The 23072-nt window shown below is 42.6% G+C and overlaps 1 protein-coding gene across 1 annotated transcript in view; it reads right to left on the bottom strand.

Moving 5' to 3' along the window:
* LOC147461195 (importin beta-like SAD2) overlaps positions 1 to 13732 on the bottom strand; it is a 111346-nt gene extending 97614 nt beyond the window's left edge. The window contains exon 1 of the mRNA XM_086508812.1: positions 13496 to 13732. Within this exon, the coding sequence (XP_086364938.1) occupies positions 13496 to 13585 (90 nt within the window). The 5' untranslated portion in view covers positions 13586 to 13732. The remainder of the gene's footprint in view (positions 1 to 13495) is intronic.
* Positions 13733 to 23072: the final 9340 nt, after the last annotated feature.

Here is a 23072-nt window from a genome sequence, read left to right on the forward strand (position 1 = left end):
ACTTATGTATGCTATGGTTGCTACTAGGCCAGACATAGCCCATGCAGTGGGAGTTGTGAGCCGATTTATGGCTAATCCAGGCAGGTTGCATTGGGATGCAGTGAAGTCCATTATGAGGTACTTGAAAGGGACTAAAAACAAATGCCTCTGCTATGGTAAAGGACCAATGGAGTTGAAGGGATTTTGTGAATCTAACATGGCTGGTGATGTAGATACATGGAAATCCACAAGTGGCTATGTATTTACTCTTGCGGGAGGTGTTGTTCCATGGTGTTCTAGATTGCAAAAGATTGTTGCATTGTCTACGACAGAGGCTGAATATATTTCAACCACTGAGGCTTCCAAAGAAGCTATTTGGTTAGCACGCCTATGCAGTGAGTTTGGTTTGCCTGCCAAGGCACCTATGCTTGGTTGTGATAGCCAGAGTGCCATATGTCTGGCAAAGAACGCCATGTTTCATGCACGCACAAAGCATATTAATGTGCGGTATCACTTCATACGAGAAGTGCTTGAGAATGGCCTTATTACATTGGTTAAGGTCCATAAATCACAAAATCCAGTCGATGCTCTTACTAAGTGCTTACCCAAAGCACAACATCATCTATGCATAGAGATGGTGGGAGTCATGTAGCTTAAAGGCGCCATTTATGCCTTTAAGTGGGAGGTTGTTGGGTTAAAGGCCCAAATGGCCCCCTTTTAATGTATATTTTAAAGGTTACTAACCTTTGGCCAAGTTCACATTGAACTTGGCCACTAACTTATTAAATTGGTCCTATACAAATAATAAAGGGAAAGTGAGTTTTAACTAACTCACTCACTTATTCCCTGCAGCAATAGCGTGCCCTCTCTCTCTCCTATCGTTCTGCTAGCGCTTCCTCACCTACTGGCCTTCGCCACCCCTCTCTGCACACACTGCACTTCCTCGCGTGCTCTATCACTTGCACACACCGCAACGCGCTCATCAGCCACCACAAGCAAAACCCAAGTATAAGGCAAGGCTTGTTGCAAAGGGATATGTTCAAACCAAGGGCATAGACTTTCAGGAAGTGTTCTCTCTTGTTGTGAAGATGACCACTTTGCGTGTATTGTTTGCCATTGTGGCTGCTCTTGATTTGGAAATGGACCGAATGGATGTACATACCGCTTTCTTGCATGGTGATGTGGAAGAAGAGCTTTACATGAAGCAACCCGAGGGTTTTGTTATCCCTGGCAAGGAACATTTGGTATGTATGCTCAATAGAAGCTTGTATGGGCTGAAACAATCATGGAGATAGTGGTACAAGAAGTTTGATCGCTTCATGCCTAAACATGGTTACAAAAGAAGCCATGCAGACCATTGTTTGTATACCAAACGTGATGAGGATGGCAGCCCTATCATTCTTGTGCTCTATGTAGACAATATGTTGATAGCTGCAAAGAAAAGAAGCATTGTTGATGCTCTTAAAGGGCAGCTGAAATCTGCGTTTTCGATGAAAGACCTTGGGGCAGCTTAACATATACTTGGGAGTGCGTGTTACACGGCAAAGAGACAAGCGCCTATTGTATTTGTCGCAAGAAAAGTACATTGAAAAGGTGCTGGACAGATTTAACATGGCTGAAGCAAAGCCTCTTCGTGTGCCATTACAACCATGTGTCAAAATCTCCAAGGTTGATTGTCCCAAGTCAAAGGAAGAAGCCAATGACATGCAAAGTGTGCCTCATGCTTCAGCTTGTGGTTCACTTATGTATGCTATGGTTGCTACTAGGCCTGACAGAGCCCATGCAATGGGAGTTGCGAGCCGGTTTATGGCTAATCCAAGCAGGTTACATTGGGATGCAGTGAAGTCCATTATGGGGTACTTGAAAGGGACTACAAACAAATGCCTCTGCTATGGTAAAGGACCAATGGAGTTGAAGGGATTTTGTGACTCTGACATGGCTGGTGATGTGGATACACAGAAATCCACAAGTGGCTATGTATTTACTCTTGCGGGAGGTGCTGTTTCATGGTGTTCTAGATTGCAAAAGATTGTTGCATTGTCTACGACAGAGGCTGAATATATTTCAGCCACGTAGGCTTCCAAAGAAGCTATTTGGTTAGCACGCCTATGCAGTGAGTTTGGTTTGCCTGCCAAGGCACCTATGCTTGGTTGTGATAGCCAGAGTGCCATATGTCTGGCAAAGAACGCCATGTTTCATGCACGCACAAAGCATATTAATGTGCGGTATCACTTCATACGAGAAGTGCTTGAGGATGGCCTTATTACATTGGTTAAGGTCCATAAATCACAAAATCCAATCGATGCTCTCACTAAGTGCTTACCCAAAGCACATCATCATCTATGCATAGAGATGGTGGGAGTCATGTAGCTTAAAGGCGCCATTTATGCCTTTAAGTGGGAGGTTGTTGGGTTAAAGGCCCAAAATGGCCCCCTTTAATGTACATTTTAAAGGTTACTAACCTTTGGCCAAGTTCACATTGAACTTGGCCACTAACTTATTAAATTGGTCCTTATACAATAAAAGGGATAGTGAGTTTACAAACTCACTTACTTATTCCCTTGAAGAACTTACGTGCTCTCTCTCTCCTCCTTCCGATCTACTAGCGTCCTCCTCCTTGCTGGTCTTCGCCATCACTCCCTGCACACACCCCGCACAGTCTCTGCGTTTTCAATGAAAGACCTTGAGGCAGCTGAACATATACTTGGAGTAAAGTAATGAAAGATTTAACATGGCTGAAGTAAAGCCTCTTGGTGTGCCATTACAGCCATATGTCACACCAAGGGATAGTGAGTTTACAAACTCACTTACTTATCCCCTTGAAGAACTTACGTGCTCTCTCTCTCTCCTTCTTTCGATCTCATAGCGCCCTCCTTCTTGCTAGTCTTCGCCACCACTCCCTGCACACACCCCGCACAGTCTCACATGCTCTTTCACTTGCACACACCGCCGCACACTCATCATCCATTTGGGCCTCTAACCCAACAGTGGCAAGGAAATGGTTCAAATGGTCCTGATCTTTAGCAACTTGCCATTCGCATTTTCAGCCAAGCGGTTAGCTCCTCTTGCTTGGAGCAAGAGTGGAGTGTGTATAGCCACATTGCATCTAAAAACAGGAACCGACTTGGAGTGGAGAAAGCAAACGACCTTGTTTTTGTCAGTGCAAACTTAAGAATGCTTTGCAAGTCAGTATCCAAAGTGACAAACCCTTTTCTACAATGGGAGATGGAGGCAAAGGAAGAGGTGCTTAGAAAGACACGAGGATCTACGCATGAGGATGATCCTATGCAGGAGGATTGGGATGATATTCATGACATCGAGAACACCACTACAGTTTGGGAGGCAGAATGCTCTTCTGCCCTCTACCCAAGGGTGAACATCACGCATGAGTCATGACTCATTGCTCATTGGTTTTTGACATTTGTTTCCTTTGCAGCCACCAGCATTGCCACCTTTTTGTATTGCACCACCACATGAGTGATTGAGTCTTGAAATGTCATCTAGTGACTCTTAAGAGTCGTTATTTTGCACTCTTGCCTCTACATATCTTTTAGTAGTTGCTTGTAGTGCCTTGCTGGCCTTGTAAGCCATCTTCATAATCTATCATCTTTTTAATCCAAGTTTTATGTGGGGTATGGACTTCATTCAACTTTAAGTTAATGTTCTTTCTATGAGAAATCAAGATGCTTTTGTACAGGATGATCCCAGTTCATGTGTTGTGTAGTGCGTTTTGTAACCAATTATTGCATCGGCGGGATTCTACTTGGACTAATGGGTGTGTCTCTCAACTAACATATTGGTTGAATCCAACCCAATTTAAGCATATTTGAAGCTTATCATTCCCGTCCCCGTTCTTGTTCCGCTTTTCAAGGGGGACCCGCTCCGGAAACGTTCCGGAGGCCCCGTTCCTGTTCCCCGTTCTCGTTCAGTGTAACTTTGTAATAGGGATCATCGGCGCCCCTTGGCCATTGACATTCTAAGTCACTGGTGTTATTTTTGCCAGTTGGTCGGAAACACCAGCCATGCCAAAGTTGCCATGTGGCACCCCAAACTAGCCCTCATTTCATTGAAACCCTTGATGCATGCTAAATGGGCATATATTGTTTATTCTAGCCGCATAGCCAGCCATGCTTTGAAACACAATACCCAGAATGTACCGTGGTGGTGGAAGACCCTTTTGCGTAAGTTGGAAACTGGTTCCCTCTCCATTTAATACCACATTTGGACTCTAAAAGGTGGCTAGCTGCACTGGCGAAACCTGTGGAACTGGCGCCCTAACAGCCTGTTCATGGCAGAAGGAATTTGTCTTGGAGCCCTAATTGACTCCGCAACATGCGAGTGCTCCCTGCCCAACTGAGACGCACAAGGGACTTGGGCTTGAGCCTCAACGGGCTCTCCTGCACAAGAAAGTTACCTTATCTGTTGTGACACTCGTGGCGCTTGCAAAAATTCCATAAACTAGGATTCTGCATCAACTCACAAAACACATTCATAGCAGCAAGCAAGTGTGTCCTGAATGCATCCTCATCCAATTACCCAGTCAAAAAGCCTTGACCTCGCGGAGCATTCACATCAACAAAAGGTAGAGACAGGGGAGGAACAGCCAGCCTGTCTTGTGAAGAGGACCCTTGTAAGGTGCAGCAAAAGTGAATGTTGAACTTTGCTCAAGATGAGTGCTCCGAACTGTGCTCAAGGTTCCTTTTACTTACAAAAGGGAGAGCCTTCCGTTCCTTTAGTGAGAGAGTGCCGATGATCACAAATAAAGTGGATAAACACTGTGAATGAAGGTACTGAGACTGAGAGATAGAGAGAGAAGAATACGACACCAGAATGCTGTCAAACCCTCCTGCGAAGGCCCCACTATCTATGGCAAGAGCGATCTACTATTGATTGCACGAATCTCTACAATGCAATGGACTTGCCGACAATATCGATGACGATGAGAACGACGACGAGACCAGCTGAAATCTGCAAACGCTAATGGCTGAAATCTGCAAATCTTGTATCTATTGAATTCTGACTCTATGTCGGTGACGACGGCGATGATGACGATGCGACGACGGGCTGAAAACGCAGATGCTGAAATCTACGAATAGAGAGCCAAATCTGCAAACTATGGCGGATATGACCGTGCGGCAAGGATCTGCTGCGGGAAGGTGAGATCTACGAGGTTTGGGGGCTATTCTGCAGATGCTGACTGCTGAAAACTGAAAACGCTACTGCTAGGGCTGAATCTGTCGCCGGGAATCTGCAAAACGCTGAGATAAATCTGCAATGCAAAAACGCTGGGCTGATCTGCTTCTTGATGCAAAAACGTTAGGGAGTCTGCAAAGATCTTGATGCTAGGGCTGATCTACAACTGCAAAACGCCAGGGCTGAATCTTGATGAAAAACGCTAGGCTGGTCTTTGGTCTGTTGGCTGGAAAACGCTAGGTTGGCACGTTTTCTGGTTATAGAGATGCTTCGAAGGCTTTGTCTTTTGTACAGCAGTTTGACATCGCTTTCGCGGGAGGGCGTTACTCATAGCACTCTAAGATTCGGAGCGCTACCTCTTACTCTAAAGGGAATGCTCGAACTTGGTGGTCTACACTTCTATTAAACAAGACTACGCCAGTTAAATGGCTGAAATTCAAGAGGCTTTTTATTTCTTCATGGCTGACTCGAGAGTATGAACACGATATACGAACTGCTTGGAACCATCTTCGGATGACCAAGAAGGATACAGTGGACGCTTATTGCAAAAGATTCTGGAGCTCTTTGCTACCCGCCTCTTCATTTAAGAAGATCTCATTCAAGGAACAGATTGAGCGATTTACCTTGGGTCTTCCTACAGAGATTCGAGATCACAACTTAGAACAAAAGTCAGCTTCTATTCAAGAGTTGGTAGGTCATGCGAAACAGGGTTTTGCCATTTACTTTGGCAGTTTGACCTACCCCACCGATGAGATCATGACGCAAAGAGCCGAACAAACTTCGACAAATGAAAGTAGAAAGAGGAAGAGCAACCCAGAACAGAAAGAAAAGGATGCACGACCCAAGCTTACTCCTCAAGAGAAGGCTCTCTACATAAAGGAGGGGAAGTGCTTTGAATGCGGGAAAATTGGGCATATCTCCGCGAAGTGCCCTTACAAGGCACCGAATGAACACGATGAAGAAAGGCCAGAAAGTTCCAAAGCAACTGAGGGACGTGGCAGAAAAGGCAGATAAAAAGCAGAACCGGTACCACATTGCGTGGGACCCGAACCGAATTACATAAAGGAAAGTTCAAACTTTGCCGTTTTCAGGGCAAAGCGAAAGATCAAGAAGCTCTTTTGAAGGAGCCAAGGCCAACTTCTTTTGAATTGGCGGCTCGAATTGGAATAATGCCCGACAGGCTAAGGCCACAGGTGGAGGTAGTTCGAGTGGCACCCGGACGAGATATTACCATTACACCTAGCATTGGCAAACTTCGTTTGCAATGACAGGGGTGTTTAGGGCACGAGGAGTTTTACGTAATTTCCTTGGAAGGTTGTGACGTTCTACTCAAAATCCCTTGGTACCACAAGAACAATGCCGTGGTTGACTACCGGGCCGAGAAAGCGACTTGGACAAATGAAGGGCTCAAAGATTGTACTTGATGAACTTCAGTTTCTTTACTTACTTTTTTGGGAGAGAACTGAACGATGGATGAAGGTCGAATATGTTTTGGCCTGAACAAAAGAACGCCAAGATTTTCTCCACACTCATGCCGATTGCTTTTCTGAGGGCCTGCTAGGCGAGTTGCCACCAGTTCGTCCTGAGGATCATTCCATTGATCTGATACTTGGAAGCACACCGACGAACCGGCCACCTTACCGTGCAAGCCGAGCCCAGAACGAAGAGATTATGAACCAAGTGAAAGACCTCTTGCAAAAGGGTCTTGTCCAGCCTAGTACTTCACCGTATTGCTCTCCAGTGTTGTTGGTTTTGAAGAAAGACGGATCTTGGAGAATGTGCCTCGATTATAGAGCTCTCAACAAAATCACCATCAATAACAGATTTCCGATTCCTAGAATTGATGATATACTTGACCGACTTCACGGATCCTCGTGCTTTAGCAGGATCGACTTGAAAAGTGGATATCATCATATCCGAATCGCGCCGGGAGATGTCTTCAAGACAGCCTTTCGGACGACTTTTGGGTTAATTGAGTTTTTGGTGATGCCTTTTGGCTTAACCAATGCTACTCCGACATTTAACCGGATGATGGACATGATTTTTTTTTCAAGAGTACAGGCTATTTGTTGGCACTTTCTTTGACGACATCATTGTCTTGTCCAAGGATGAGGCAAAACATAGAGTCTAGAGATCATCTGCTTCAAGTCTTACAGGCTTTACGAGATCACAAGTTAGTGATTAATGCGAAGAAAAGTGAATTTTTCCTACTAGAGATACACTTTTTGGGACACATTGTGTCAGGAGTAGGAGTGCAGATAGATCCCGCCAAGATAGAGACTATCCGTGATTGGCTCGATTTGAAGAATGTCCATGAAGTTGGAAGCTTCTTAGGATTGTGTTTGTACTACAGGCGGTTCATTCAAAAATTTGCACAGGTTGCTTCCCCTTTGCATATCTTGACACAGAAAGGAGTCCCTTTCTCATGGGGACCCACAGAGGTGACTGCTTTTCAGACATTGAAAGAGAAATTGACTACGGGACCAGTTTTGGCTTTGCCGGATTTGCAGAAGTCATTTGAAGTATATTGTGATGCTCGTGCTCGTAGTCTGGGTTCGGTCTTAATGCAAGAAGGCCATGTCATTGTTCTCAAGGCCGGAATTGACAGCACAGATTTATAAGAAAGAGCTTTTGGCCGCTATCCATGCTCTTATTCAGTGGCAACATTACCTACTCGGAGCCGATTTTACGGTTTTCACACATGATGGGAGTTTACGCTACTTCTTGTCACAGAAGCAGCTATCGGAAAAGCAGATGTGGTGGGCAAACATCTAATTGGTGGCAAATACTTTGTTCCGAAAGCCGTTGGTTCTCGCTATTTCCGCGATACATCATAGAAACTCGAGGATATGGTCGGTCAGTTCGCCACAGATACAGATTTTGCAGATGTGTTCAGTTGAATACAGAAAGGGGAGATAGTAGCGGACTATTCCATTCGGGATGGCTACTTGATGAGGAAAACCATGTTGTGCGTTACACAACCGTTGAGGGAAAGGGTTATGCCACTATCCACCTTTTACGGGTCACCGCGGCATTGCTACCACCTTGAAAGGGGTAGAGAGATACTTCTTTTGGCCGAGACTCACGAAGGATGTGGACGAGTTTGTGCGCAATTGCTTGGTATGCCAGAAGGTCAAGTTCGACATGCATACCCACCCGCCCTTGTGAAAGTATTGCAATGGATTTCATTTTTGACCTCGCGAGAACACAGTGTGGACACGATTGTTTATTGCCCAGATCTACAAATTACATGGCATGCCTGAGACGATTGTCTTCGACAAGGACCCCAGTTTCACAAGTTTGTTTCGGATGGCTATTTGGAAGAACATAGGCACGCAATTGCAGTTCTCGTCATCGTTACACCCACAGACTGACGGGCAATCAGAGATTGCTAATTCAGTGAAACACGATTAACTCTTTGATGGGGAAGGTGCCATTTGGGATTCTTGAATTTGCTACAAAGGTTCCACCCTTCCTTAGCACGAAAGGTAAGATTTTTGAAGCTGATGAGTATACGCGCGACTTAGACACTGCTTTTGCCAAAGTCCGCAAGGCTTTGCAGAAATCTCACGAAAGACAAAAAAAAGGCAGCGGATCACCGTCGTCGCAATTTGAAATTGAAGGACGACGATTGGGTGCTCTTACGTTTTGAGAAGGCATGCTTGAGAAAGAAAAAGGGAAAGGAGAGGCTTTTTCCAAAGCTTAATGTCTCTTTGAGCTTCAGGGATACTGAGAGCTGACAGTATTCTGTTGGATGACTTTATGAAATGGAATTCCGGAAAATATGAAACTGACTTGTTCTTAACTTGCTTAAGTGCAGGAATTGATAGACAAAATGACTGCAGCATTTTGGTCTAAATGATCTCGAATAGACATGGTTGCAATAGGGGTTAGTCAATCGGGCATCTATGAGGTCTTGAGTGGATCTAGATGCGATTGCTAATTGCATTGCTGATAAATCATGGTCTAAGATCCGAATGAATGTTGAATGTGATTTATCATGTGATGTCCTCTGATGTCAAGTGATGTGATTGTCGATTGGTACATGTGCTAGATGTGTGTTCCTAGTGCGTCGGTACTAACAGTCAGTGTTTGCTAAGACAGTTTATGGCTTCTGTCCGTTTTGCAGGCGTTATCGAGGGCGATTACAATGCTTTCAAGAGGGGGGTATGTCACAAACTGGTGACGTGGCTTCCCGGTACACACATATATTCCCTTCAGGCTTGGGATAGTCCCGGTGGACAGTACAAAGTTGACATGCATGATTGTACTACAGCCCCCGCAAAATGCGGCACAGAACCCGGAAATGGCGGAAAGGATGACACGTGGCAGTTTGTACGGACGCACGCTTTTTGCAAAACTGAGGCCTACTTTTTGGTCCACGCGATGCTGGCTGAAAAGTCCCACGTTGACGCTTTTTGGGGCTTGCTTTATTTGTCCACTAAGCGAGAGAGAGAGAGAGAGAGAGAGAGAGAGAGAGAGAGAGAGAGAGAGAGAGAGAGAGAGCTTTATATTTTAAAGTGCTTTTGAAAGCCTTTAGTTTTCAGCTTTAGGGGCACTGTTTTTAGCATCCCATTGTACTCTTTAAATAAGCGGGTATGCCACTCACAACTCAGAGCATCTGGACGCAGAGTCTGAGTGTGAGCGTTTGCCCGCACTCTTGTACTTTGAACTCAGATTAATACAAAAAGAAATACCGAAAGGGACACCAGTCTTTGGGGCCAATATCTCTAGGCACGGAACTCCGTCGGGCCAGTGTCGAATTAAATTGTGAACTGTGAACTGTTTTTGAAGTGGTTATTTGGTGCTGTCGCGGTAGATTCTTGACTTGGAGTATCCAAGTCTGTAACAATGGTATCAGAGCTTCATGTGTGTGCTTTTCTCAAGGCATATCAGTCATGCTGTCACAAATTGTTGACATGTCAAAGCCCTAAAGAAGGGAGCCAACTTGCAGATGTCGCCCGAGGGGCCTAAACCCTAAGAAGAACAAGTAACAGAAGAAGAAGTCCTACCAACCTATGGGGACCCCGTTTGATGGGGCCCCAGTGACATAAAGGAATTAAAATAAAGCAGGACCACGCAAAAGCTGATGACATGGCAACTGCACGGACGCTCCGGAATTTCCGCTGACATGATGACATGGCACTGTACGGATTTTCGCGTTTTGCGCTGACTGTTGACGTGACAGTTGTACGAAATTCCGTGATTTAAGGTGGCAGCTTTTTGGCATTGCTTTTGGACCAAAAGCTTTTGAGTTTGAAGGCTTTTCATGTAAAACTGCTTTTGGGGCCTAGGGCCTTTACATATGAGGCTAGGGCTCATTCTCTGGTATGCTTCTTGGAGAAGGTGCAAAGTCTGGAGTACCGGCTTGTACTGTTTTGATACAATATAAAGAAACACGAAAAGGGGCGCCAAGGTTTGGGGCCAATACTCTCTGGGGTGGAATTCCGCCACTCCGTGTTGCGTGTCATCTCAGTTCAATTGTTATTGAAGTGCTAAAAGTCTGTTCAGTCTGATCTTTTCTATTGGCACATGGTGCCCGTCTTGTGGCACCTACCACACAGCAAGTAGAGCACTTTGGCGCATCATTGCGCATCGGGCGTGCTCCCATGAGCCATAAGAAATTCAAGATCACTTGCAAGAGAAAAAAGAGTTCGTTTTTGCCCTAAACAGCTCTAAGAACATGGTTTCTGACGCTTTTATGTGTTGCAAAGACTTTTAAAAATCTCTTCAACTGTTGAGAATTTGGATATGCTACAGAAGGCAAAGTTGATCCTCTCAACAAGCTCTACGCATTGACATGAACAGATTTGATATTCAACAACTATGGAAAATTAGGGTTTCTGCTGAAAATTTCAGCATGTGTCGAATTAATGTTTTTGGAAAATACGAAATAGGAGCGAGGAATTCGCATCTGTAAGCATTGGGAAGCATGGAGCTGGACATCCACTCTTTTGCAACGAGGTGAGCCATCTCCTTGAAATTTTGTCTATTTTGCAGGTGAAATCGAGGATGAGATGGTGAGGAATTTGCATATGAAGCAATTAGAAGCAATGACGACTCAAGAATGAACCCGATCACGATTTAAGATAAGAATCATGAATTTTGTTTGAAATTTGAAGGAGTGATGATTCTGAATGATGAAATAAGACTCTAGTACATCCAGATTCCCATATGAATGAGATGATTGGATAATGTGGTGAGCGCATCAAGAGTTCCCAAGGGATGAGATGGCTACACACGGATCTAGGTGCATCAAGACTTCTGGATGGATGAGATGACTACACTGAATGATTGAAACACTTTTTTCAGTACGAACTAAGTGTGTGATATGTGAACTCGAGTCTCGAATTCTCGTAAATAAACCTGATTTTTTAGTACTCACTCATGTGATTGTGTTTGAGTGCAAGATTAAAAGGCGAAATGACTGTAGCATTTCGGTATTGAGAATCTATGGACCCGATCACAATAAGAATTAGTTAATCCGACATCAGTGAGGTTGGGTGTGGATCTAGATGCGATTGCTAAACACATTGCCAGGAATCATCGTCCTAGATCTAGATGAATTTTATGTGATATGATCTGAATGTGATGTGAATGTTCAGTGACTATTGTCTTTGTGCAAGTGTTGGATTTGTGTTGTCTAGTACGTCGATACTTACTGAAGTAGTTTATTGTCTTGTGTTTGATTTTGCAGGTGAAATCGAGGGCGATAATTCTTTTAAGAGAAGGGTATGTCACAAACTAATGACGTGGCAGAACTGTACAGAAAGACCCAAAAATTGCGCTTGCATGTTGACGTGGCAACAATACAATTTTTTGCATTTTGAGTTGTGCCACGTGGCAAGCTATACGGATTTTCGCGATTCACGCTGGATGCTTATTGGGCCAGTAGCTTTTGAGTTTGGAGTTTTTCATGTACTGCTTTTAAGAGCCCAAAGGGCCTTTAAATAAGAACCCAAGGCCACTCTTTCCCCTCAGTTGCATTAATATAAAAGTAAATACCAAAAGGAGAACCAAATTTTGGGAAAAAAGCCTCTGGGCACGGAATTACGCCGGGCCATGTCGACTCTGTTTTTAAAGTGTGATACAGTTGACGTATTTTAAGTGATTCTCTCGTGTGTCGTACCAAGATTTCCGACTTGGGGTGCCCAAGTTTGTAACACTTAAAAGACAACAATCACTATTTGTGGTACAATTAAGTTCACAAAACTCCTTAGGAAAAATTCCTTAACCTACAGAACTTGAATTCAAGTACATTAAATCTAAAAATGTCAAGAACAAAAAGATAATCTACAAAGCGTCTTACATTGCATAACTTGTGCAAAAATATTGCACAAATGTCAACAAGGACAAGATGCTCCATAAAATCAAACTCATAAGTAAAAATATAGAGATTAGCAAGTAAAACAGCACAATTGGTAGCCATAGGGATACCAATTGCTTGCTTGAAATGAGAGTCAACGACAATTATATGATGTCAATGTCATCTACAATCTTGGTGAATCTCTTTCTCCCTTTGTCTATGTCTACATTCTTACTTTTTAACCATAAGAAGTCAAAGTTCAACGCTGACTTTTCTTTAAGCGATGCCTTATACCTATCCTTCTCAAGCTTGAATACAAAAACTTTTGAAATAAGAGACTTGATTCTGAATTTTAGGTCCTCCAAATTTCGCTTCGTATACAGCCTTGTAAAGTCAAAAGTTTGGAGACATAAAGCTCATTATGTAGATATTTGAAATCTCTTCGAATTGTTCCTACGACGTTTTCCTAGATCCTTCATGGATAACTCCATCTGAGTTACTCAGGTCTTTTGAATAGGGAATTTACGACAAAACCTACCTAAGACATTTGATTATGAGCAAAGCCAAACAAATAGAAAGATAAAGCAATGGGAAGATAGGTCAATTTAAAAAATGTGATAGGGAAATTTACGACAAAACCTTCCTAAGACAATTGATTATGAGCAAAGCCAAACAAATAGAAAGATAAAGCATTGGGAAGATAGATCAATTTAAAAATGTCTCTCTATCTCTTTCTCTCTCCATTGGTCGTCTGCCTATCTGTCTACCTATCTATCGACCAATCTAAATGTCTCTATCAATATCTCTATCTATCTATGCAATGCCTGATGAGAAAGCTTCAATTCTCGCAAAAAATCCAAATGGTGGGTGTCATCAATTGATAACACGAAGGTTCTGTAAATGCAAATGCACAATTTAAATCACGATCAATAAAACAACAAGATCAGGATCGTGTTATCAAGCGAAAAAGAGAAGACAAACACAGAGAACAGGCCAAAAACTATGAGCCCAAGGAACCTGATTGAGCCGTTCTTCGCCAGCCTTGCGCTCATCAGGATTGGTGCTAAGAGCAAGCTGCAAGATGGAAGCGAGGGTAGGTAGATCCATGAGGAAGCTTCTCAAGAATTAAAGCAAGCCTTGATGGCGAGCTGGAGGATGGACAGGCTGCTTGACGGGAGTGAATATTAGGGTGGGCAGTCCGCAGCTGCTCCCACGAAGTGCAACCCGCCTTAACTTCACCCCGCGACTCTGGTTAAACGTACCCCTCTCCACAGCCATCGGATCGAAATTTCATCGAACGGCTCCATCCCTGTCCACCCTGGCAGGCCTTTATGCTGACGTGTCTGCACTTTTGGAGTTTAAGTCACGCAAAGAATGGCACATACCGAAAATAAAGTGTTATCATTACAGATAGCTCATACCCGTTCATTTTTATTGCAAAAACACTCTGCTTCAAAATGCTAATTTTGATCACAATAATGCAATCTCTCCCTCCAAACACATGGAGTCTAGCGCTCTCTCTCTCTCTCTCTCTCTCTCTCTCTCTCTCTCTCTCTCTCAACCATTTTTGACCTGGTAGATAGCAATTTACTCTTTTGATCATAACTTCTTTATCCAAACTTCAATTTGGATGATCAATCTAAGAGCACGAGCCCTTTACGCATTGATGTAAAAATTTAAAAAAAAATAAGCAATGGAAGACTTTTCTATAGTAGCATTTTTAAATTGAACAAGTTTGGGAAAGTTGACTATCATATCTTATTTTACATACAATGTCTTCTAGTACTCACAAGGGTTCTTCTTTCTTAACAAAGTCCACAACCATTGTAGAAAATGATCCAAAATCTCTTAACTATGGAGATAGCAACACAATCACTCCACCAACCACGTCGAAAACCATGATTATGGTATACTTAATATCATTAAAAGAGAGCGTAAACAAGCAAGGTGAAGACTCACATGCTCTTGCAATGGAGAATGGCACACTAAGGGTTCTTGTTGTTGAGAATGAGCATCTCAAGAGGATACTTGAGATGCAAACAACAAGTTTGATGCAACTTGAAAAGGAAGTCAAAGAATAAAAACGTTCTATTGTGGATTTGAATGCTTTGAAGAAGCGCATGAGAAAAGTGAAGTATGACCATGTACTAAAACAGGACAAATTTGATGCCATCAGTCGTGATGTATGCGAAATGAAATATATATGCACAAACAAGCTTTGGTCTGATGTATGTGGTAGCAATGTGGTTCTTAATTCCTCTCTCATACAAGATATGACCCAAAGAAAGAATGTTGACGAGTTGAAGGAACGAAAATGATGTTCCAAGAACATTGTTATTCCTGAAATTGGCGAAGAGAAGTTAGAGACACCTCCTTCTCTTGCAATTGTTATTGAAGATTTCTTCAAAGCCCACTTTGGTATGTCAGGAGTTATTGTTTATGGAGTATATAGAGTGGGTGAGCAAGGAGCTCCTCACTCGTGACAAGGGGCAATTGTATGCACCATACTAGATGAAACCAAACAAAAGAGTATCTTGATATTGTGGAAGATTTTGGAGAAACTTGAAGGGCAAGCGGATTGAGAGCTTTGGTAGCTTGAGTGTTATGGATATGTACATGCATTGTAGGCAACTATATTAGCAACCAAATGCTGGAAAGATGCCATTTGATGGTTCATTCCCATGTATGCCCTCTTCTTTTTGTCTTGAGGATGTGTGCGGCGGGCTCAAAAAGTTGGCCATTCACAATGCGGGAGATCTTCAAAGTATCAAGCCAAAAATAATTAAATGGATGAGAGATTTTACACATGATTGGATGTGTGACATGTTCAACCTTGCATTTCAAGCATGGTATGCCTTGTGATTAGAGCACTAATTGGGTCAAGCCTTTTTATAAAGGAGGAGAATGTAAATAACTATCGAACTGTATTGATTGGGTCTCTTATGGCAAAGTTGTTTGGATGCATAATGTAGATAAAACTGAGTGATTTGGAAGAAAAGGATAGCAAGCATGCAAAAGGACAAGCGGGTTTTTGTCGATGCCACAGCACCGTTGAACATCTTGTCACTCTTCATGTTCTCATGGAGGAAAGTCGGCTAAAAGGCAAGCAATTGTATTGTTTTTGTGTGGACTTCAAGAAAGCCTTTGATTTGATTCCACATAACAAATTGTGGAGAAGAATGGAAGAAATCCAAGTGCCATGTGAGTTTGTGCTTGTAGTTTCCCCAATCTATGAGAAGGTGATATGTTAATTGCGCATGGAAAGAGGAATTTCAGAATTTTTTGCAAGCAATATTGGGGCTAAACAATGATTCTTGTGTCATCAACTCTCTTTGATCTATACATCGAAATCAATTGGAACCAATGGTACTTAACTTCATGCAAGAAGAAGGCAATGAAAGGATACTATTTGCGATGCAGTAAACATGCTTTTGTTGTATGCACATGATGTAATGCTTCTAGCACACGCTTTAGAGGATGCACACAAGATTATGGTTGTCCTTGAGAACGTTTGCTTGCATAGTGAACTAATTATGATTAAATCCAAAACAAAGGTTAAAACCAACCATAAGGAGAAGTGATTCATTGTGTACAACAATGAAACACTTAAAGTTATTAAGAGCTTTAAGTACATTGACCTTGAGGTTCTTGCCAATCAAAAGTAGCATTGATGTGCTATGCATCTTTTGGATGCTGGGAAAAGATCACTGTCAGATTGTGCGATTCTTGGGGTTTACCGAGAAAGCCCCGTGCTTTTGGCTATGAGAGAATTGACAAAGGAGAGAAGTAGAAATAGAAATAATTGTATCTAGGAGATATTGAAGAGTTATATGAGAGTATGAGTGCCATTAGAGGTCAATTTGCATGAGATAGCATAGATTTGGTAGATATTGCAAGATTAATAGCACAACATGAAACAATGCAATAAGAGCCTAATCCAATACTGAAATTATTGAATCTGAAACAAATTCTACATAGTATAGTCGAATGGACCTATAATAATCACCAAGATGTTCAGCAACTCTGGGTAAAGCCTTAAACATAAGCTCCAACACTAGCAGTCAATCAAAATCATTGCTTGGCTTCCAGTCAATCACATTCTTGGGATCTTCTCAATGCATGTCCTTGCTCTCATAGCCACGTACACTCGAGCCCCTTCAGTGAATGTAGATAGGCACTTACCTCAAACATCCGCCATTGTCCTTGTGCTGTCACAAGTTCACCCTTCCTTTTCCCAAGCCCTTAAACAAATACCTTCCCTTTGTCTTCTCTTAGTCCCAATCGTGAGGAAAACATTAGCAGATAACAACACTTGAACAAATAATCGTCCTTTGTCTTCTCTTAATTCCAATTGCGAGGAAAACATTAGCAGATAACAACCCATGGTTTCCTCTTCATCTTCAACTTCATTCTCTTCTCTTCTGTTCACATCACTTCTCTTGCACAAATTCTAAGAGAGAAAGCTCAATCAAGAAGAAGAATAAAACCCCGTCTTCCTCTACTTCCCCTTCTCCCTTCCTCTTCTCCTATTTCTTCCTACAACTCTCCTGAAAAACGATAGAGTACAAAAACTTCAATATCTCCCAATTGATGCAGAATTGGCCCATGTGTGTGAGACACAAAAAGCTACAACGTGCACTATCCTTGTCCTTGGTGGCCCGTTTCACAAAAAATGACTTTTTAAAATCTTATAGAATAGGACTTTTTAGACTCCCTCATGCAATACACTTGGTCTCTCACTCACTTTTCTTTCTATCACTAACCACATGGCCTCCACCTACCCAACATGCCTTGCATGCTTTGAGAGGCATTTCCCATACAACCCTTTCTTGTAAGCATCAAATCCGTACACTTGGGGTGCGTACTTGTCTTAACATTCTGACATACATTCACCATTGCACTTGCATGTCATTGTGTCTCGTCATTGCCGAATTAACATATACACTTCAATCAAGTAAGATCTTCATCTTTTAACCATGTTTCATATCGTGGAAGCAGAGCCACACGACAATGTACTATGCATTTGAGAACATGTGTAATGCGAGAATGTCAAATGTTGGATTCTCAATAAGTACCTTTTTGGCACATTGGTGACATTGGTTCTTCTTTGTGGAGTTAGAAGTGTGGGACATGAGCATCTTAAAGTCTACTTGAAAAGAGTTTGAGAATGTCCAAAAGTGTAAGACAGGGGAGACTAAAGCCTGAGAGTCCACCACCCAGCCACCCTTTATATAGGCAAGCCCCCGGCCCTTTGCCCTAGTTGGACTTCCCGTTCTACACCGCCTAGCCGGTGTCCTGACATTACTCCCCCCTTAAGAAGAGTTTTTGTCCTCGAAAACAAAAGTGGGAAACTTCTTCTTAAGAACACTAATGTTTTCCCAAGTGGCACCTTCTTCAGGTCGGTCTTTCCACTTGATTAAGGCTTGTTGACGTATGTGATGACGTGTACGCAACTCATGATAATGAAGAACACGTTCAGGTTCATGCGGTAAAGTAGGAGGTTCAATGTAATCAACCAAAACCTGTTGGTCAATGACATTGTTGTCCCCATGTAACCACTTACGTAGACGGCTTACATGAAACAACAGATGAATGCGAGAATGTGAAGGTAGTAATAGTTTGTAGGCACGATCACCTACTCGCTTGAGTATTTTGAAAGGCCCACAATATCGGGGAGATAATTTAGGCATCGGCCCAGTTTTCAGACTTTCTGAATGTTCTGGCACACGTAAAAATATTTATTCTCCTTCTTTGAAGGTAACTTGCCAACGTTTCTCATCAGCGTACTTCTTATACCGATCCCATGCTTGTCGGACATTCTGACGAGCAAGTTTCAGCATATCCATGTGGTCTTGGAGAAAATCCTTAATTTGTTGGAGTTTTTCGGTTGCCAACCCCACCGTAACTCGTGACCTAGGTTGAAACCCGTACATGAGCATGAGAGGATTAAACCTGTTGTGACATGCTTAGCACAGTTGTAGGCAAACTCGAGAATAGGTAAGTATTTTTCCCAGTCTGACTGTTTTTTGCTGACGTATGCTCTTAGCATATCCTCTAGCACCTGGTTAACCTATTTCGTTTGACCATCCATTTCTGGATGATCAGCTGTACTGAGGTTTAGTTGTGTACCCCATTGTTTAAATATAGCTCTCCAAAAGTGGCTGTTAAACTTGGGATCACGGTCACTAACAATGTTACTTGGCAAACCATACAATTTGTATAGATTGTCCACAAATAACTTGGCTAGTTCTGGCATCTTAACCGTTGATTTGGTCGGAATAAACTTACATAGTTTAGTCAACCTGTCTACGACCACCTATACTGAGTCATGACCTCGTATAGTGGTTGGTAAACCTACAATGAAATCCATAGAGATACTTTCCCATTTTCCATTGGGAATCTCCAAAGGACGTAAGAGTCCACCTGCTTTCAGGTGCTCTGCCTTGTTAACCTGACATTTTTGGCAGTGCAAGATATAAGCTTGAACAAAGCCATGTAGACGTGGCCAGTAAAACTGTCGTCGTACGAGAGAATAAGTTTTTCTAATCCCCGAGTGCCCTGCACTTGGACTATCATGACATTCATAAAGAATTTGACGCCGAATGTCTGTGTCCGTCGTTACACAAACTCTCCTTTGTGGAGTAGGTACCCATTGTCGATGGTAAAATGCTTCCATCTCTATAGTTCATCACTTGATAAAGGAGAACTAGGTGTGGAGGTTAATTGTACACTACCGTCATTGGAGTAAGAAGGATCCCTCTTTTGAACATGGCTCCACACTTTGGAATATGCTTCATCATGCTCATATTTTCCCTTGAGAGAATCTAAAAATTCACTATGAAGTTCCGTGAACAAGAGCGAATTGATCTTTGGCATTCGACTTAGAGCGTCTCCCACTACATTGTATCAGCCTTTGTGATACCTTAGCTTGGCGTCATATTCCTGAAGGATCTCGGCCCACCTGGCTTTTCGACCCTTTAAATCTGTTTGTTGTGTAAACCATTTGATGCTTTCATTGTCAAACACAATCTCAAACGGAGCACCATACAGATAATGCCGCCATGTTTTTAAGGCAGACACTATTGCATAGAGTTCGCGTTCATAAGCAGATTAGTTCTGTTGAGCTTCATCAAGCTTCTTACTTTCAAATGCAATCGACCGTCCGTCTTGTAACAGGACTGCTCCAATAGCACGATCACTGGCATCCGTTTCCAAAACGAATGGTTTCAAAGGATCTACAATAGCCAGTATAGGAGCTGTAGCTAATGCATCCTTGAGCATATCAAAACTGTGCTGTTGAGCGGATCCCCACTGAAAAGCTTTACCTTTGCCTTTTAGTTGATCCGTCATTATATGAACATCAATTTGAGCATAGTTTTTAATGAACCTTCGGTAAAAACCTGCAAATCCTAAAAATATCTATAATTCTTTCAGATTTTTAGGAGGAAGCCATTTCCTGATGGTATCCACTTTGGATTGATCCATGTATAGGCCGTGAGCTGAAATGACATGCCCTAAATAATGAATTTCATCTTTTAGAAAATCACATTTAGATTCCTTGGCATATAGCTTGTTTGTGCGCAACAACTCAAACACATGCCTGAGATGTTGTAAGTGTTCTTCTTCAGAAGCACTATAGACTAGTATGTCATCGAGGAAAAAAATGACAAGTTTGCCCAAATATGGATTCAAGACACTATCCATAAGTGTCATGAAGGTTGCGGGTGCATTGGTTAACCCAAAGGGCATCACCAAAAACTCGTAATGTCCAAACTGTGTTCGGAATGCAATTTTAGGTATATCGGCAAGCTGAATACGAACTTGGTGATATCCTGACCGCAAGTCGATTTTCGTAAAAATGTGAGCATGAGTTAGCTTATCAAATAACTCATCTACTCTTGGCAATGGGTATTTGTTCTTAACTGTAACCGCATTTAAGTCCCGTTAGTCTACGCACATGCGCATACTGCCGTCCTTTTTCTTCACTAAAAGGATAGGCGAAGCCCATGGTGAAGAACTGGGTTGTATAAACCCTCTGCTAAGGTAGTCAGCAAGCTGACTTCCACCTCAACAGCCTCTGAATAACTCATACGGTAAGGTGGTTTACTAACAGGTTTACAGCCTGCAGCCACGTCAATGCTATGTTGTACTGATCGTGTCGGCGATAATCTTGATGGCAAATCATTAGGAAATACATCTTTAAATTCCTTTAATATTTTTTGTAATTGACTTGCAACGTTTGCTTGTTTAAAATTAGCAATTGGTGGAATAGATGAGAGAGAAGCATGCGGCGTTGAGAATGTTCAACAGACGCAATGTTAGAAAGAAAATGAGATAGTGAGTAACACAAGAAAATCTGACCTATTTCATTATGAGAAACGAGCTGCATAAGCTCAGCGGTACAAATCAGTGGTGATGAAGGTATATCTTTTTCTCCTAACAACAACACATGTGCGCCGTGGGATTCAAACATCAAGCTCTTGTGCTCATAGCTACGCTTCAGTGATGGTCCTAGGCTATGCAACCACTCCCTACCAAGAACCACATTAGCCCTTTCCATGTTCATAACCTGAAAATCCAAACAAGTAGAGTACCCTTGTACTTCCAATGGAACAGCTCAACATTGAGTATCCCATATTTTAGTATCATGTCCATTCATCATTGCTACCTTGTAGTGGTGGGTACTCCGAGTTTGAGGCAGTTTGAGCTTTTTCACCAATCCATAATTGATGAAATTGTGAGTAGCACTGTCATCTGCTAAGATGCGCACCTCTTGCCCTCACAGATATCCGTGCATACGTACTAACTCATGTAGGTTTGTTGCCACATGGAAGCTGTGAGACAGCATTTATGCACCACCGCAGTGTGTGTTACTTCCACTGTGAAGAATCTTGAGGAAGACTCAAGAGGCAGCAGTTGCATCGTGTGCACTGTTTTCTCCTTTCCTTGAGCAGCAGATTTCCCCTAGGGACAATCCTTTTTGCCATGACCTCTTCTTAAACATTAAAAACATACCTTTTCTTTCTTGGCTTTATCAAAATCCTCAGGAGAGAGAGGACCCCTGGACCCCTTGGGTTTTTTAGATGCATCTGAATTAGCAATTAGAAATTTTCTTTTATTGTGCCCATACTGAGTGCATGTACTACCATGTATAATAGCAGGCACGTGATTATTATGTGTTTTCTTCTCATCAGGGTCATCATGAATATGTGCTTTCACTATGGCTTCCTCAAGGGTTTTAGGGTCTTGACATACTTCTTAAGCTTGGGTGTCAGACCTCGTATGAACCCTCGTACTTGTTGAAAGGTATCCAAGCCTTCCAACTTGAGGATAACGTCCCGATAGTGAGAGATATATTCAAGGAGTGATGGGTATTGGCAAATGGAACACGTGTTCCAAGCAGTTCAATTTCGATCGGCTTCGTTTGTAGGCAAAAATTCCTTGCTAAACATTGCTTCAAAAGCTGCCCAACTCTGTGGTATGATGTTCTTCTCCTTGAGAGACATCCACCATTTGTAGGCCTTGCCTTCCAGAGTTAAGGTCGTCTGAAGAGCTCTGACTGCATCCGGAGTACGCCGCAAGGCGTGAATTCCATCCCACTTACTGAGAAAGATATTCACTACATTCTTATTGCGATCTCGGTCTTCTCCCTTAAAAATTGGTGGTTTAGTGTTCTTTAACAATTCATCCACCTCTTTGCCAGTGAGAGTATGCAACGTATCATCAGTTGGACCTTGCCCTAGATTAGGAATGCCCCGTCCTTGTGTGGCAACGTGCTCATTCATGTGGGTGTCAGCAGGACTCTTAGACTGTTGATGCATTAATTGGATTACTAATGTGGATAGTTTAGTAACATTTTCATTTAAAGCTTTAAAATTTGCATCCATGACTGTCATGCGTGTTTGAAGTGCACAAAATTCTTGAATATCGAGCAATTCATAAGTATCCTCTCTTGCCGTAGCGTCGCGGGTACTCTCCTTGAGAGGATCCGGCCGCAGGCCATCATTGGTAGTACTTTGCTCAAAATCGAGCTACACAGTGTGGTGAAAGAAGTACTCAGAAAAAATACATGATATTGAGAACATTCGCAAAGTATAGCAGCCTTGCTAACTCCGTCAAAATCGAGAGTAGTCCGCCGTATATGGAATTCCACGAGCTCTTGATAGTTGAATCAATTAGGCTTTGAAGATGCCAACAAAAACTTGTACTGCTTGAGACGTAATTGTTCGCTTTGAAACGTCATAGACGACTTAATCTTCCCAAAGGAAGAAGTTGCAATAGATACTTGTTCGAAAATCTCAAATCCGTCAAAATTTAACCGCTACCAATTTCTTCAATTTCTGAAATTCTGATAGTTTGCGAAGAAGTGACGGCTTACCGAAGAACTTCGTGGCCCCTTGCCAATGCTTATGTCGAATCTCGGCCGACAACTGTTGAAAGTCTTGTGTATGGGGTGTGTGCCCGGGTGGGCATGCACCCTTGCTTGAGTTAATTGAGGAAATTGCCCAAGGCCAAAGGCCTTAGGGCGTTTTGAGTGTGAAATAGAAGCGCTGCAGTCGACTATGGCGACCACACAACACCACGAGGGCGAGAG

This window comes from Adiantum capillus-veneris, chromosome 3 (genome assembly GCF_014529385.1).
Source record: "Adiantum capillus-veneris isolate H3 chromosome 3, ASM1452938v2, whole genome shotgun sequence".
Taxonomy (NCBI): Eukaryota; Viridiplantae; Streptophyta; class Polypodiopsida; order Polypodiales; family Pteridaceae; genus Adiantum; species Adiantum capillus-veneris.